The 18,081-nt window shown below is 44.1% G+C and overlaps 1 protein-coding gene across 1 annotated transcript; it reads left to right on the top strand.

The window, feature by feature from the left end:
- The first annotated feature begins 358 nt into the window (after positions 1–358).
- On the top strand, positions 359–2,680 carry LOC142803817 (uncharacterized). Its single transcript, XM_075889947.1, has 3 exons — positions 359–394; positions 1,526–2,204; positions 2,564–2,680. Coding segments are annotated over exons 1-3 (684 nt in total). The 5' UTR covers positions 359–391; the 3' UTR covers positions 2,566–2,680.
- The last annotated feature ends 15,401 nt before the right edge of the window (positions 2,681–18,081 follow it).

Genomic DNA, 18,081 nt, shown 5'->3' with positions numbered 1-18,081 from the left:
TGCTTCCTCTCTGATTCACCGTTTTCTTAGTCATCCGTGGACTGAAGAAAAAGCGATTGGTTTAATATTTGTCACTCGTAGGATCTATGCTGTGTCTACTATCAAAAGTACTGGACATCTTTTGCTACGACACGTTTTGAATGTGACCATTTTTTTAAGGGTGGAGCTCAATTATTCTAGGCAATTCGTGCCAATTTGGCTGTAGTTCGGACGCCCGGAACGAAGATGAAGCCGTGCTTTTTTTTGCAATGCAAATAACAATACCTCCTCGCCACTGTCCTCTTACTTTTTGATTATGAATAGTATAAGGGCGTTGGTGACTGCCAATATATAAGGTGAGCCAATACTGGCCGAAATCAGCAGTTGGCTCGGCAGAAGCTCTGAATTCAAAATGGTGAGTTCTACAGTAGGCTACACTGCTTCAACAGCACTTTGACTTGGGCGAATTCGTACACACTTGGATCCGCTTCAGTGCAATTTAGAAGGAGACCAATAAGCCACACAGAACATAGCACTAGTCTGTGTTCTGTATGTCTTTTTGGTCTTCGTCTAAATCACGCTGAAGTACATCCGAGTACATTGTCTCAGTCGCGAAGCTTTCTCCATAGTAAAATACAAGAGCAAAGGGTGGCGTCTATTGCTACATTGCTGCCGTAGATCCAGTACGAAGCAAGACAACACTCGCAATGGGCGCAAAACAAAAAATAATTTCTCCTCGTTCCCACTTTTTAGGACAAAACAGTGAATGTTTTACTGACTTTGATTATCTCGCTACAAGCAATGTGGCTGCAAGCCTATTTCGGAAAGCACAGCCGTTACATTCAGTCACAAAAATTTAGTTATCCTATATGATCTGAGGCCTTCCTCATTCGGGAGCAGCTTGCCTTGTCCACGAGGTAACCTTTGATGCACCTCTTTGGCTAATATCATATCTTTAACACCTGTTAGGATTGTAACGTAGCTACCATATCTGATAGCAATGGTTCCACAACTCGTTGACTATTAAGCTTTTGTTTACATTTTTTACCTGTTACGGTTGTATAGTGGTTATTACTTTCGCTTGACTGCTCGTTGCGGCACCGCATCCCGGCTGCTGCGGCCGCATTTTCGATGAACGCTGATATGACTGACGCCCGTGTTTCTATATTTAGGTGCAAGTCAGCGAAATCCACGCGATAAAAAGTTTCGGAGCCCTCTCCTGCAGCGTATATCATAATGATGACGTGGTTTTGGGATGCTATACCATTTAAAAAATTTCTAAAATAGTAATAATCCTTGCTTTCTTTTACTGTTTAATGAACTGATTTATATAAGCATCTGTGCTGTTTGTTTACTTGTTGAAGGTAATAGCATTCTGCAGCCTTTTATATAATGGATATGTCCAATATTTAGATCAGCACATTATACATCGCTTACCTGCTTCCTATTGAGCATTGGTTTGAAATAGGCGCCTGTTACGTTTGCATCTTTTTTTTTGTCCCCACCCTTTGTCGGCTTCGTTCTAAGCTTATTTGTTCTCATACAGATCCGCACGTGTGTCGTCCTCGCTCTGGCCACCAGCGCCTTCGCTGGCTATGTCAGCACCCCTGCATATGGCGTTGGCCTGGCTGCTGCCCCAGCCATCGCCACAGTAGCCGCTGCCCCACTCACCACCTATGCTGCTGCGCCAGTTGTTGCTGCTGCTCAAGCTATCACCGCTGTTTCCCCTACATACGCCGCCACTGTGACCCACGCTCCTGTCACTACCGCTGTTGCTGCTCAAGCTGTCGCCACTTACGCTGCTGTTCCAATCGTTGCCACTAGGCCGGCTGTAACTCGTGTTGCCACTGTTTCCCACGTGTCCCCAGTCGCCACCTACGCCGTTGCCCCAGCTGTCGCTACTGTAGCTCATGCCCCAGTCGCCACTGCTGTGGCCGCACCAATCACCGCCTACGCCGCTGCACCTGCCATCACTACCGTCCACGCTGCTCCCGCCGTCGCTACCGTCCAGGCGGCCCCAGCGGTTGCTGCCACCACTGTTCACCATGCCCCAGCTTTGGCTACTGTTGCCCACGCTGCTCCAGTGTACGGCTATGGCATTGGTAGTCTTGGCTACGGTGTTGGCAACTACGGTTTCGGTCACGGCCTGCTCGGATATGGCCTGAACTACGGTTATGGTCTTGGCTCTGCCTACGACTACAACACCCTCCTTCGCCGAAAGAAGTGTGAGTTTTCTGATCTCCTAAACGGCTCAATCGCTGATTTCTGCGCCATCACAGTCTGATATTTTGGTGGCTTCTTGAGAATCCTTCAAATCGCGTATGGTAACCGAGTTTTAACAAACATGTGTCATTTTATTTGGTTTCCCAAAACAAGCCTTTTACCTAAGATTCGGTGGTATGGAAATTCTGATAACTGTGAGTTGACGTGGTCACAAGCATAATTGTTTTATTTTCCCGGAATTTCACTTGTTTGGCATTTGCTTCATTATGCTATATTACCGTAATCAGTCTGTGGAGGATCCACAAAACGTATGTGCGTTATTTGGACCAATTTCTTTTATTTTTCTATCATTCTTTTACAGAGTTGCCTGGGGTACCCGCAATGGATTTAGTTGGTGTCATCAAGGCAAAGGTGACTGCGCTTCATTTGTCGAGCAATACTTTAGGATCATAATGGTGGGAATAAATAGTATAACTAATTTCTGTGCCTTGTTTTCACTAGTGCTTGACAAAGCACTCTCCTTATCACCAAAAAAGTTATAAATTCACTAGCCGAATAACCTCAGAAGATATACCATGATGAAATCAGCGTGCGTGAGTGAGTGAAACAACTTTATTGACGGTCTGGCATACAGGAGAAAGAGGTAGGGGGATTCACGCGAGACACTAGCGTGCTTGGACGTCCCGGAGCAGCAACCTACTCGCGTCAGATCAGCGTGAAATATTCCACAATTCAGTGGTTAACACACAGAGTGCGGTGTTTTCGCTTGTTGCTGGCCTAGTCTATGCACTCTCTTAGCACAAGAAAATGTTGCACAAACTAGTTCCGGCTGGAACTGTTGAGACACAACAATGAGATAATGAAGGTACGCGGCTCTCCTAATCGTAGTTTTGTTGTATTGCAAAAGTAGAAGACATGGCCAGTCATTGCAATAGTCACAAAGCTCACCATAACACTAAATTTCTTAAGTATATTTTTTGTGTGTTCAGTTTCTATGGCGATAAGAGTGATGAGTCCGAGGTGTTTTGATAGCAAATAGCACTATTACTACCTAAAAAGTGTTTTAGGGGAACCATTCATCTTCATACTAATTCAAAGGCTACTTGAAGAAGCACAGATTTTTCATATCGTCACTTAACAAAATATTATTAGGCATAACGGTGCCTCTATTACTACAAATCATATTAAGCGTTCCAAGTGATTTACAGTGTACACTTTGTCAGAAAAAGACCTATTCACCTCCTACATCCGCCGCCATTGTATGTAAATAACAGAAAGAACAACAAAAAACGACCAAAAACAACCATGCCTACGCAGCGCTGTCGCACAAAATGATGGAGAAGCGGCATTTTTAGAGCTTGTAGTAAACTTTATTTTTTGGGATGATCGGCTAGTTTTTGTACTGCCTATCCCTTTTTGTGCACATTAAAGACACTATCATGACAAATACAACTGCAAAGAACCCTTTACCCAATGAATCATCATTAGTTTGTGATGTAGATGAACATCCAAAACGCAATTTTAACAATCTAAGAAGAAGCAAATTTACCGCTTCAGATATGCAAGGCATTATGTGAATTTTCGTTGATGCAGTGGCTGAAGATGATGTATTATGGCCCGGCCCTTTGTAATAAATATAAACCATTATACCAGGCACTTCTCAAGCTATTTGTGTTCTGCGTCGTTTAGTTGATATTTCAGTGAGGCAGCTTTGAATAGCTTGTTCATAGAGAGAGAAGAACAGGAGGGAAAAGAAAGGCAGGGATGTTAACCAGTATAGAACTACCAGTACGCTACTTAACACTAGGGACAGGGATGAGGGAGTTTAAAAGATTGAGAAAGGAGAGAGAAAAGAGCATGCACATGCCTTGGGTTCACAATAGATGATGACTGGGAACATGTTGCCACACACTAACTGACGAAAGTCTGAAAGACCCGATGCTAGTCTTCTGGTGTTCCACTGAATGACGTATGCTGCCTTGACTTCTCGGAAATGATGGGGATCGTTAATCAGATTTCTGTTCGAGCGATTCAAGTACTGGGCTTAAAGTGTCTTGTACTTTGAGAGCGCTTCAAGCAGACGTTGTCCCCCAAGTTCAACAAGATCTATCGGATGGCGTCCATGACAGAACGAAGCATAGTAATGACTTTGCGATCTGCAGCCTTATGTGTGTCAACAGTGGTCGGTGAATCGATGAAGACCCCAGAGTTAGCGTGGTCTTCTGAGGCTTTATGGTTAGAGGACGACTTGATAGAATCAGTCACTCCTGTATAGAGATATTTCTCTCCGCAGACTTCTCTGAATAAGTCGGTCCTATTGTGCTTGACTTAGTGGTGCAGTAAAAGATGTGATGCGGTCGTTTCGAGCTTGCGCAGTCTCTGGCGACGAACGATGGCACCGACGCCACTGCCAACGCCAGACTGTTCCGGCAGCCTCCCCGTGGGTGGAGTTGACACTGACCATATGCCTAAGCACCACACGCTCTTTCCTAATTAGAGGGAAGTCTTTCGATGAGGCAGCGTGCGAGCCATTACTAGTTGCCACATTTAAGAAATGTGGATTGACAGGTGTGTTCCGAATGCAGTTTTGCGAACCAGGGGCACCGTAGCGAGTTCGGGCACAGACCCGTGACGTGACCTAGCTTAACGGACTGGTGGCGCTGAAGTGGCTTTTGCACAGATGTCGAAAATGTCGGGCTTCTGACATGATATGGTGTGGAATCGCCATTAAACACCAGTTTCACAAAGCATGACTTCCCTAGGCGGTGCACGTGATTGATGACAGTACCCTCGTTTGCCAGTTTAATGTAGGCGGGCAGATCAGCGTTGGTAATCGCAATGTCTACGTCGTATATCACACTGGCCATGGATGCGTTGTCAGTAGGTATAACGGGGTGCACTTTGATGCCGCCTAGCTCAGTCACTTGTTTGAGTGTTTCCAGCGAATGCATGTGGGATGAGTCTATGGCAAGAATGTTTTCTCGGGTATTTACTCTGGTTTCCTTGATTTTGTTAGGCTCCACACGTTTCAAAAAAGCAGAGAGTGCTTGTTGGTTCATCAGTTGAAAGTTTCCTGGGGACTCTTCCGGCACGAAGATGATGATACGTGGCCAATGCTCATGCCTTGACTTCTTAGTCGCTGTACTCGCAGGAGTGGGTGAGGCTGCGTGGACGATATTTCTCTTTACCCTCTTGCTCTGGACAGGAATGGAATCATTGTCGGATGAGACATCTTCCGAAGCGGCAGAGTACAGGTCTGTGTCCTTGGTGTCACTGAACGATGTTGCTCCCTTCCTCGTGGTGCTCGGCTGAGATGACTGCTGACCAAGTGGTCCTCCGGAACGCCCCGCGTCCATAGCTTCAAAACACGGAGCCGAGGCACCAAAAAAAAAAATCTGAAGGTTTCACTGAAACATTCAGAGAGCATGAAGCGAAGCGCTTGAACGATGATGAACATGCCTCGACTTCGACTATGCCTCTTGCCCACTCAGGGGGATTGCCAAGAATTGGTGATATGAACTTTTAGTCCTTTCAAGTGATTTACCGAACACTGCGTCTTCGTCTATCTTGTTCGCAGAAATTCCTGCATCGGTGTCGGCATTCTTCATTGTGTGGGCAAAAACCATCACTTTGTCGAAGAAGTAAAAGAAAAAATGAAACAAAATGACAAACAGCTTGAGCCCAATTGAAAATCAAATTTTAGCTGTCTGCGTGGCAAGTAGGTGTTTCACTATGGCGCCACGCTATTGCTAAAAAAATAATTGGAAGAGAATGCATTATGAATGTTTCATAAAGTTCGTTTACTGACTGACCGATAGTCGTGTAGTGAAGGAGCCTCGATAGCACTGGTAATATTGAATGGCAGAAGCATATAATCGCGCTACGAGTGAAAACACTGAACTGTGCAACGAGTGGTTGCCTTAAAAGCCCACTTGTTACAATGCCCTCAAACAATTGTTCTCTTGTGGCCTTACGGACGTGTAGTACGCCCTTCGCTTACTGGAGAAACGTACATTTTTGACGTAGTGCGCACTGAGCAGCTGTACTTAAAATTGGCGTTCTAGGATAGACTGAAATAGCCCATGCTAAGCGGGCAGCCATTCGTTTTCTTACAGCTCAGTAGTGTCATGCCTCTTGAACCAATGCTAGTACAGCAGTTAGGAAGGCTATGTGCATGGGGTCTAATAATGCTTCATATTTGATTCTTGTCGGTGAAGCTAAAGCACGTTCTCAGTTGTTTTCATTCCTGAACATACCAGCAGCTGTCGATGCTAAGTGACGACAATAAAAAACGAAAAATTGGATATTCTTAGCATTCTTCCTGTACAATGCATTAACTTTTTATATACTCTCTACAAACTTTTTGTACATTGCCCTACAAGAATAGTAATTTTTCGCGTAAGGTTGGCGAAAAAATTTATATATAAATTGCTGTACTCTATATTCAAAACTACCCAAAAACAATTCAACTTAGTTCAGTTTCAGTTTCGATTCCGCGAATTACTCTGAGGGGAAAAAAATTCCTCTGAGGAGTTCGCACACATCTGGAAGCGCCTCTTTATCATACTGCCAAATTACTGTAAAACAGCGTACGTGTTATTTAGGTTCTAGGTATGGTATGACCATTTTAGAAAGCCGTCAACAATAACGAACAGTTATTATGAAATTCAGCACGGGATGATCATGTTGCTACGACTTGCGAATCACATGGGCAGCATGTATTCAATATTCGGAAAGTACTCTTACTGCTGCGTCGAGTAGGCAGAGAAGTTTTAATGTCTTACAAATTATCGACGAAATTACGATGGCGGACACTAAAGCTTTTAGGGGTTTTCTTCAATGTTTTAGAGTTTTTGTTCACCGCAAAATATGAAGACTGAGAGTACACGTGTGTGCAAGCATGGTAAAAAGTACACGAAAGAGCGGAGTTATGTAAATTCATTATTGTTGACGTTTATTGTAGTATGTGTTTTATGATATAACAAATAATGAAGATTTGAAGCATCACCCACTGTTGAAAAGGCAATTGTGATTGAAAAATTAGAGGGGTGTTTGTATCTTTGGTGGTCATGTATGAGGCACATATTCGTCAATAAACTGTACATAAATGTTATCATAGGGTGGGCTTGATCTTCATTGCTTGTGGGGAGACACCTTGAGGTTGTTTCAGCGTCTGTGGTGGGAAAGTTTGCGACGTCCTCAACGCGTATTATTTGAACGTGAGATTCTACGTCACATGAGGTGCAGGATGCTTCTCAATCATGATGTCAAGGTGGAACCTTCTACGTCACATGAGGTGCAGGATGCTTCTCAATCATGATGTCAAGGTGGAACCCCAGATGCAGCTTTTGTGGAACTAATGCTAAACTTTCTACTGTAGCAGCAGCACCTTCTCTCTGGCGACATGCCTTATGATGGCACTTTACAGGTTGATGTAGCCTTTTCCGCTATGGAGTACTTTCTCAATGTTTTCATTTACATGGCAATGCAATATTGGCACTTTGTCTTTTGCACTCGCGCGATAACAGCAATGACGAAATGATAGTGAAGCTTGCGTGCTTGCGAGCTCTTTCCACTTTGTAGTGGTTCGTATACGTAGCAGCAGTCCTTTTCTTTTTCAAGCATATCCGGCTCTTAATTTATTCTGGTATTTATAATTGTTGAACAAACGTCTTCTTAGCTCTTAATAATTATAAGTATGGTTCAAATTGAGAGGTAAATTTGATATATACGATACCGGGGCCTGATCTCAATTAAGAATATTGCCAATAAACTGTCACACTAACTATGCAGATATATTGATTGTACTAAGTGCAGAACTATGGGTAGTTTGAATCGTTTGCTGCAACCGGTAAAGAAAATCTCTTTTGAGGTGGCCCCCTGAAATAAACGCTGACAATCTAGTAGGTATATAATAGACGTTGAAAGTTATATTTGAACATGGAAATTTATAATGCCGCATCAAACAAGAGAAATGACCATTGGAAGCAACAGCGATGTCCACATAAATGATGCGCGAAATTCCGTGATCAGACATTGTACATTAATGGCATCTCAGCATGACGTCCTGATGACGTCACTGATCACCAACATTTCACGGATGAACAACGTGACCACAGCACCACCATCTCGTCGTCGTAAAACATTATCACACAGTCAAAGGCTATCCATAGTCAAATACCAAATCGATGTGAGTGGCCGAAAGCTTGCACTGTGTCGCATTTCGGAACAGCTCGAAACTTAAAGCGGAAAAGCAACGAACAATATACCTCTTCAGAGGAAAAGCGAAGAGTTGGCTTACAGCTAATCATAAACTTACCAACACTATCAGTGTGAGTGCTACAATAAGACCACTAAGTATTCCAGTGGGGTCGATTCACTTTTCATTGCAACAGCGTCAAAGAGCTCGTCATGCAGAAATTTCGCTGTTGTCGTCAGTGATGCTGCCTGTAAGTAAAATAAAAAAAACAAAGTTGAATGTGAAGGTAGACTAGAGATATATGCCAATATGTAGATAATAAAATAACGCAGAGATTGATGCTAGCAGAAATGCGAGAAAGAAATGAAGCGTCTTTGTAGAGTGCTTTGCATATGGTGCGATAGCTTAGTCAGTAGAGCATCGGGCGCGTAGCATCGCGGCTTGAGAAGTTGAACGTTCAAGTCCCTGGGGCTGCCTTTTGTGAAAGTTTTCTGTCTTTCAGTTTTGGAAGCGTTTATTTTACATAGGCCATAAGTATTCCTGAAATATGTAACTAAACCCTTGGTGAACCGCGGCATACAACAAATTCGCGTCAAAATATTCGGCTCCAGTGAAGTCAGACTGAGGCCATTCGACTATAGCAAGCAGCGCGTCTACCACAGAGCCACGCCTGTGCTCAAAATTATTTCGTTAAAAATGCTGTATTATCGTTATGCAAGAATTAAGCGTTTATAAGATGCGTAGTAATGCGTGGCAATAGCGTCGAATCTCAGTAGTTGCAAAAACTTGCAACTTGTGCGATAAGATCTACACCGTTATCAACAACTGTCATTATCAACAACAGCATAAACAAAGTATGTAAGTGTGCATGTGGCTTTAACAAGCCTCAGTGGGTACCTCGCCAACACGGAAAAAGAAGAATCAGGGCGCACTGGGCACTTTGTAACTTTACTTGGAGTAGGCATTCTGGAATAGCAAGGAATATCCGATGAACAGTGAAATATAGCTTCCCTTCTTGCGTCATGGTTTTAGTGTACACCGAGAAGTGGGCACAAGTAATTGAGAAGTTGATACGAACAGAGTTTCACTATACTATCACGTTCTACTTTTTAATCAAAGCTGGAGCTTCTCTCAGGTTTTAGAAGCGAAGCTCTTTATGCCGCGGGTCGTGCGTCTGTGATGCATGTAGTAGTAGTAGTAGTAGTAGTAGTAGTAGTAGTAGTATTAGATTGATTGATTCATATGTGGGGTTTAACGTCCCAAAACCACTATATGATTATGAGAGACGCCGTAGTGGAGGGCTCCGGAAATTTAGACCACCTGGGGTTCTTTAACGTGCACCCAAATCTGAGCACACGGGCCTACAACATTTCCGCCTCCATCGGAAATGCAGCCGCCGCAGCCGGGATTCGAACCCGCGCCCTGCGGGTCAGCAGCCGAGTACCTTAGCCACTAGACCACCGCGGCGGGGCCAGTAGTAGTAGTAGTAGTAGTAGTAGTAGTAGTAGTAGTAGTAGTAAACATAGTAGTAGGTAGCCAACTCTCGTTTGAACCTTTGAATGTCCGCTGGAATGCGGTACTTCTATATGATGAAGATATGATGAAAAGATGCAAGATAGAGATACTCGAGTGTTCACTAGATAGACTGATGGATGGACAGACAGATGAACAGACAGACGGATGGACGGATGCACGGATGGATGGAAGCAAGAACGAATGGATTGACGGAGGCGCGGATCAACTGATCGACACTTCGCCCCGCTCATCATCATTGAGTCCGTGGATATGCTGTGATTCCTTTGCTTTATGAGGGAAATGCAGCTAAGACGAAGTAAACGTGTACCTTGCGTGCTCATGTGGTATATCTGAATCTCATACGAACTCGAACACAAAGACTTGAGGTTGTCGCCCTGAAAATATGTATGTTTTGCTAATTTATATAAGCTTTTGTTTTTTTAATGCCAGACAGAGGCACTATTTTCAAAAACAATTGTGTGTTTTGTCTGTCCGCATTATGACTGTGTATTTACAGTGCCACGAACTTAAGAGGACACTGACGAAGGCGCGACGCGAATGCACGCTGTTGCAAAATTTAGAGGGTCAGTTGCGCTAACTCTTTTGATGCTTCGTACTCATATGGAGTTATCTATTTTAATTTTACTAAATGATGGTATGTATCAGCACTACATTTTTCTAACTGGTGTTACAGTGCAACCACCTTTTTGCAGACCACTACAGTTGCGTTTACGTACTGCGTCCCAAAAAATAGGTGTCGTCTTTTTATACCGAAATTTCAAGTCTACCTTTATTAAAAAGCACTAAAGATCTAGAAATGAAATCACACACGTCTGGCATTGCTCCAAGAATTGATGTTCTCACTTGTCAGAAAAAAGCTTCCAAAGATATGGCGTTAGTATGCTAGTTACGAAAATTTTAGCGTTCGCTGTTGCGTACATGACTAGTGCTCATGTAATCAACGCGTTGAATACTCTCTAGCCCTTTAAATGTTGGTTGTAAGTTTGAAATTCACAATGACTTTGCTAAAAGGGCTTCAAGCAAATATTGGAATTCTTCAGGGAATGCGAAGCAAACGCACGAGCAGCTCTGCTTTTATGTTACGGCACGGAACAAATACAGAAGCATTAACGTAGAACACCAAAAGCAGTAAATCCCAATAAAGTCTATCGTTTGTACCATGATAACGATGCAGAGGTTTAGCTATCGCCTAAAGTTGTTGAATTTGCAGTTTTTGCCAGATGATAGCAGCAGTTTTGAGGTAAGGAGTTTCTGAGAGGAAAGGGACAGGAACCATCACTTAGTTGCAAGGGCTGTATTTACCAAGCAATAATAACGTAGCGCCAAACTATTGAACAAATACTTTAGTGTCAGGTTTATTCTCTTCACAACGTATAACTATGAAGTAGCATTCCACAATAAGTGCACATAGCTTTCAAGAGTTACCTAAAAATAAGCCCTACTGTAGCCCACGCATAGACTACTTAATGTTTGCCAATTCTTATATTCACTGAAAAACTGACCATATATATTAGGTTCTCAAAATTTCTAACTGAAGCTACTAATAAAGTGCACCGCCATGCATTTCTAGTAAATTTTGACATTAACTCAGTTCTATTAAATTGATCTTATGTACAAACAATTCTTGCTGAGAAGGGCACCATTGTGAAAGGGAGTGACAAGACTATAGCCGTAAACTATTAAAAATGGACTTACCCTCGCTTCATTAAGAAAAAAATGGCGATGTCCTCAATCTCCGTCTTTCTAAGGAACAACTTTTCTCTCTTTTGCCACGGAGATACAGTTTCTTCCGCTCCGAAGTAAGATGGCTGACTGAGGGTTAGCGAAGCAATTAGGCCCAGCGTGTGCATCAATTCTCGACTAATAAGGAGTACACGGCACTGATAACAACTAAAATCGGGCCCGAACGACATGGCAATGAAGTCAAGCAGACAAACCTCTGGTGAGAAAAACCTAGCGAAACAGTAAAATGGAACTTGCACGTTTCGCTCGGCCAGCGAGACGTCGTTCACTTGGAAAGAGGTGGATACTGCGACGTTCTCACCCGGAGACAGTGTGTTACGTTTGCTGTCTTTATTCCTCGCAGGCTCACACAATGTAGCAACGTTATCACGTTTACGGGACAACAGGCCATATGATGTGCCTTAAAAGAGTACACGATAGCAACAAAGTACACGATCACAGTGCGTAGTTTCCATAGACAAATGTTCAACATTACGATAGTAGTAGGAGTGTGGGCGCCACAGTGGTGAAGTAGGCGATAGCTGATGCCACCTGGAGGGAATGAAGGACAAAAACGAACAAAAAAAAACTTTCGTGGAATCAACGAGAGGGGTCTTAGCGGATAGCTCTCAGTCAGTCCATTCATATGAATAGCTGGGAGACACGGGAAAGCTGATACAATTCATATGTTCTCATTAAGTCATAGTAGGTCATGTAGGTATGTGATTCGCCACAGCCCCGCACGCTATGCGACTATTTTTTTAATTATATTTGGCAAAACTTGGGACTGTAGGCAAGGTTTGAGCGAGCTATCCCAACATACTTTTTTTCTTTTTACTTATTTGAGCACATCATGCAGTAATATTGTAGCGCAAAAACAACGAACAGTGCATAAAGAGGTAACAAGAGGGCGTTTGCTCATCCCCATTAAGAGATCTATCGAACTTTTAAACAAGAAATAGCCAAGGAAAGGATCTATGATAATACTCGGGGTAGTTCTCTACTGTTTGAGGCCAGGACGGGAGTATTGCGAACAAAGACATATCGGGCCAAATACGAAGGGGTAGACACGGTATGCAGTGCGTGTGGCGAGGAAGAAGAAACTGCCGAACACTTGATAATGGTCTGTAAAGGGCTTCACCCTGTAGTTCAGGTTGATGGCGCCGAGTTTTTCAAAGCACTGAGGTTTCGGGACAGTGAGAGCAAAATAGACTTTAAGCGGGTAGAATTAACTAGAAAGAGGTTATTTAATTGGTGGCTAAAGTCAAGGCACGAGTGAAATTGAACCCTTCGCTGCAAAGTACGAATCCTCAAACTCACTATTTAAAAAAAATAAATATAGTTTTTGGTTCATTAAGTATAACGGCTTGGTGGCTCTAGCCAGCGCCCGATCTAAAGGGTACAGCGATATCCATCCATCCATCCATCCATCCATTAAGAGACGCCGAAGTTTGCATAGTAAAAAATTGCGACAGACCACAGTGGCACAAGTGAAAGCCAATTTTTATTCAACTTTTTTTTATGTTTCATGCCAGTATATTGCAAGACGTAATTTGCAACAACACACGACTGATAATGAAGCTGGACGGACGAACGAAGACCTAACCGAAACGTGGCTTGTGAGCTTGCTATCTTTGGCTTGCGAGATTTCTATCTCAGAAGTCGTACTTTCATTCCTTCATTTTTTATTGTTGCTCTGGGAGGGTGCAGCATGGGGGCTATTTTTTTGTCACTTTTGTCGCGTCAACTTTGTGAAGTTGTTTGGTGTTGACGCGTGTTGAGATTCTATTTACGCGTGTACCACAAGTATGACGACGAGCCGTGGATACAGTACAATGCTAGCCATTCAATTACAATGTCTCTGATATGGTGACAGCCATCTTAGTATACGTACGTTACAACGTGGGTTGTGCGAGAAAAAGTAGAGAAGATGGCCCCGCATCAGACGGTGTTCTTTCGTGAGCGATGTCAGCGGTTGTTGGCGTCGCATCAGCTCGATCTTTACTGGCGCTATAGTGCGCGGAACATGGAAGAGAACGCTACTAATACTACGAGTTCTACAATGTTTTGGCCTGCTGTGCTGACATATATCTATTCTACAGATGCGTCTCGATATTTGCCTGGCGTGTCTACTTGCGGTCATTGTGCCACAATTGTGCTGTTGGCGCTGTGGTGGTGGTGGTGGTGGTTACTATTAGTTTGGATTTGGAATAGACTTTTCACAAAGGTGAGTGCGAGTGTTCATACCAGCTGCTGTGCGCAGCTGTCACTGGAAGTACCTTTTGTGTTGAGTTTCACTCGAGAAAGCAGAATCACATGGCCTAGAGAGATATATATATATATACTGCAAGCGCGCATAATTCCGTCATCAAACTCTCAGTGCTGTCATGCGTAATTCACAACGTGTGTGGTTGAAAATTTTCGCCTAATTCACAGAAAGCATCGGTTTATTTTTCCTAAATGTGTAGATGATGCAGCTTGACGTTGTTGATTATTATTACCCTGTCTGGCCAATAAATGCTCGGTAACGCTGTACTGCCCGTTTACCCTTTTTGCTTTCACCTGCAGATGTAGCTTAGCCATTGGTTGTCACGTGACTATGCTCGAGGGCGTGGTTTCAAATCCCGGCCATGGCAGCGGCAATAAGATGGTAGTGAATTGTCAAGAGCACCATATCCTCACGTTTAGGTTCGCGGTAAACAATTTCTATATGTAAAAATTCATCCGCCGGCTGTATTTCTGAGGGAGGCGGAAATGTTGTAGGCCCGTGTACTCAGATTTGGGTGCACGTTAAAGAACCCCTGGTGGTCGAAATTTCCGGAGCCCTCCACTACTGCGTCTCTCATAATCAAATGGTGGTTTTGGGACGTTAAACCCCACAAATCAATCAAAAAGTTCATCCGAAAACTCCCACCACGGCTTCCCTGATAGTCACCTGATTACGGCCCGTAAAATTCCACCAATAAAATATCATTGCACTTTCACGCATGCATTGTGCAGTATATTCACGTTTTCTAGAATTTTGAAAGCGTTACTTGTGATGCTTCTTTATATGCCTCGTTGAATTGATAAGTGCTATTAGTGCCGTGCAAAACTAAAAGCGAGTATGCTTACCCAATTTGCCGACAGCGAAAAAAAATATATTATTTGTGTGCACTCAAAGATAATCAATAAAGTAAGGCTGCCAGTGAAGCAGAACTTGCTGTACTCGAGACAAACAGCCAGTTTACAGACAATACAAGACAGAAAAAATCGTGCGGTGCATCGCACGAGTGCCTATAGCAATAAAATAGAAACAATATCGGCAGTGACGTTCCTGTACACCAAATAAACAGAAGAATAAACATTACCCCTGCATTCTTTGCGTCCGTCGTAAGTACAAGTAATCGCATGCGACTAGCCGCAGGTGAGTAGTGCTGGACGGATAACCTGAGACTGCCGCCTGACCGCCAAAGGATGAAAAGTATGATACCCGTAGCACGGATGGCGGTCCCCCTAGCACGAAATCGCGATGTGGCTCGGCGCACGCAAGACCACAGGTTGAGGAGAAATTAGAACACTGAAGGAGAAACTTTCTACTTCTGGGCGTTTGCCACAAGAGAACGCCATGGGCCAATTGCCCGAAAAGAAGAAAGTCACTGCGCCGAAAGAAAAATGAACCCATTGCTCCATTTTCGCACCTACTTTTTTATATTGTAGTTGAGGCTGTAACAGAGGAGACCATGGCCGTAACCCTAGTAGCCAACACCATAGCCGACGGCAACAACACCGTAGCTGTAGACTGGGACAGCGTGGTAAGAAACGATAGCTAGAGAAGCGTGGGCGATGGTGGCCATAGCTGGGGCGGCATCGACGGCAGGGAGGTAAGTGGCGAATAGGACGTGAGTCATGGTGGCAACAGCTGGAGCAACAGTGTAGGAGGCAACAGTGGCGACGCGGACCACAGCTGGACAAACAGCATAGGAAGCAGCTCGGCCTGCATGGACAACAGCGGCGATGCGGGCCACAGCAGGAGCAATAGCGCAGGACGTATCTGGGGCAACGTGGTAATTGTGTGTAATTACTATGGGTTACGAACACTTTAAGATGGGGCAACGTAGGCAACAGTGGCGATGGGGATCACAGCTGCAACAGTGTAAGAGGCAACTGGGGCAGCGTGGGCAACAGTGGCGACGTGGGTCACAGCTGAAGCAGTAGCGTACGTGGAAACTGAGACCGCGACGGTGGTAGCAACTGGAGCAGTGTCATAGAAGGAAACGCGGGTCACCTGGAGCAGCGGCATAGGTGGTGACAGGTGCAGCGTGAGCGACGGTAGCCAGGGCTGGGACGGCGTGCATGGTAGTCACAGCTGCAGCAGCGTGGTAGGCGGCGACAGTGCGGGCAGCAGCTGGAGCAGCGAAGGCATGACTGGCAGATGGAGCGTAAGTATAGCCGAGACCAAGACCGGAGTAACCAATACCGTGGCAAAGGCCGTAGGAGCTGTGACCGTAACCTAGGCAAAAGCAGCCGAGACATTAGCCGCCAAGGCCGTAGCCAAGCCCGCCAGCGTATCCAGTGACGGAGCCAGTGATGGCACTGGTGGCGAGGGCCAGAAGAATGCAGGCACGGATCTAGAAGAGGGAGTAAATCTCGCTTGTAAGAGCCTTCGTGGTAACACCCAACGCTCATTGGCAGTATCCCTCTGAACGTGTAAACTGCGGAATGGTACCCGGTACAAGTTAAGATTAGACTTTTTAGGACTCATTAACACAGCGATCATACTTATGACCATTTACAATGGTCCAGTTTTGTAGTCATGTGATATAATAAGTGTAATTTATACAGAAGCCCGAGCTTTGTATCATTTAGAAGATATGCGAGTAATATGCGATTTGGCTTCCACTGTAGATGTAGCTGAATACCCATCGCACTCGTGGCCAAGATGGCTTTAATTGAATTCTTTTTATCTTGCCCTAAAACGGCTATCATGCTTTAATTATGTAAATATTTTATGAATCCTTGTCTGAAGCTTTTAGGAAGCCTGGAAAGCTTCCCGGGTCCTCAAACAACAACTGAAAAAAATGAAGCTTAGTAATGAAGCAGCTGCTCAAGTTCATGTAAGGGCTATGCAACATCTCCCAAAATATAGCAGTCCTGCTTAGTGGAACAGCCAACTAAATCTTTGCTGAGCACAATGTAAGCTATTCGTCGCGACCTGACGTACGTAAAAAATCTCGCATCACTTTCAATACTGCAGCGTCAAGAGGTCCTGCGAAATATAGCTCCTCCGTAAACCACCATCATAAGGTACATATAAACAAGGGAGAAGTGCTCTCACCATTGTTCCTTTCAGATTGTGACGGTCGAACTGCTGCCATTTATACGTATGCTGAGCCATTTTATAACATACTCGAGAATGACATATTGCTGTCGTTCCCCCCCCCCCAAAAAAAACAAAAAATCATATAAATTGATATAACAAACTTTTTTATATACTTTACAAAGCTCTATTCGATAAAAAAACTGCACTTCAAACACTCAGCAGCTGTGCTCATAGCATGGGATGGTGAGATGGGGCAGAAATGAGGCTTGTGTTCAGCTACACATAATCAAAGGAACGCCCTGCCCTTGAGACTTACATCGTCGCCCCGAAAGCAATGATCTTCGCCCTCAACACGCAATCAGCACTCCTGAGTGGGTTGGTGAGGCGGAATTTAACGATAGAAGAATGACAAACACCGCGAGGAGGCGAGATTTGCATTTTTCGCCAACTCGCACACAAACTGGTTTCAGAAACTCATGCAGATGTCGAGTGAGGTCATACGAGTGCTACAAGGCTTGTTGCCTACCCTTCAGGTCCCTTTTTCTCTTCGCTTCATTGCGTCTTCCAGTGGAAAGGTGCCCAGTAGCATCTGTCGTTTAGACAGGGAAGTGATGAGAGAAAACTGTCACGTATGCGGTGCACAGCCGAATACTTTGGTGAAAAATTCTATAAAGTCCGCGCGCTATCATGTGCAGAGGTGGCACGTACTATGCATTAACTTTTTAATGGTATGCATGCCCGTCCTTTCTGTCGTGTAGAATCCTTATCATATTTCGTTTTTATATTCTGTTTTTACTTGTGCGGCTCTCACTCAATACTTTTTCTGCATTCATCTCCATTCGCGTTAGGTTTCCCTGTTCAGGGCATTCAAATTTCAACGGATGCAATGAAAGTTGAATCCTTAACACTGCTGCTCTTATCACTATTATGGCGAAGCTGGTAGAGACGTCTCCAAGGAGGTCGACGATTGTTCTTAGCTGTAAAAACAAAAAGCGATCTTCCATTTTGTGTGTCAATTTTATGCGCAATGATAACGTGTGCGTACTGCTACTAGTCAATGGGCAGATGTTTTCTGCCGAGTAACGGACAATAGCTTGACCCTCTAAGTTGGTGAAATTTT

The sequence above is a fragment of the Rhipicephalus microplus genome, chromosome 3 (assembly GCF_043290135.1).
Source record: "Rhipicephalus microplus isolate Deutch F79 chromosome 3, USDA_Rmic, whole genome shotgun sequence".
NCBI lineage: Eukaryota > Metazoa > Arthropoda > Arachnida > Ixodida > Ixodidae > Rhipicephalus > Rhipicephalus microplus.
The sequence above is the reverse complement of the archived record's forward strand: the minus strand, read 5'-3'. Positions and strand labels throughout refer to the sequence as shown.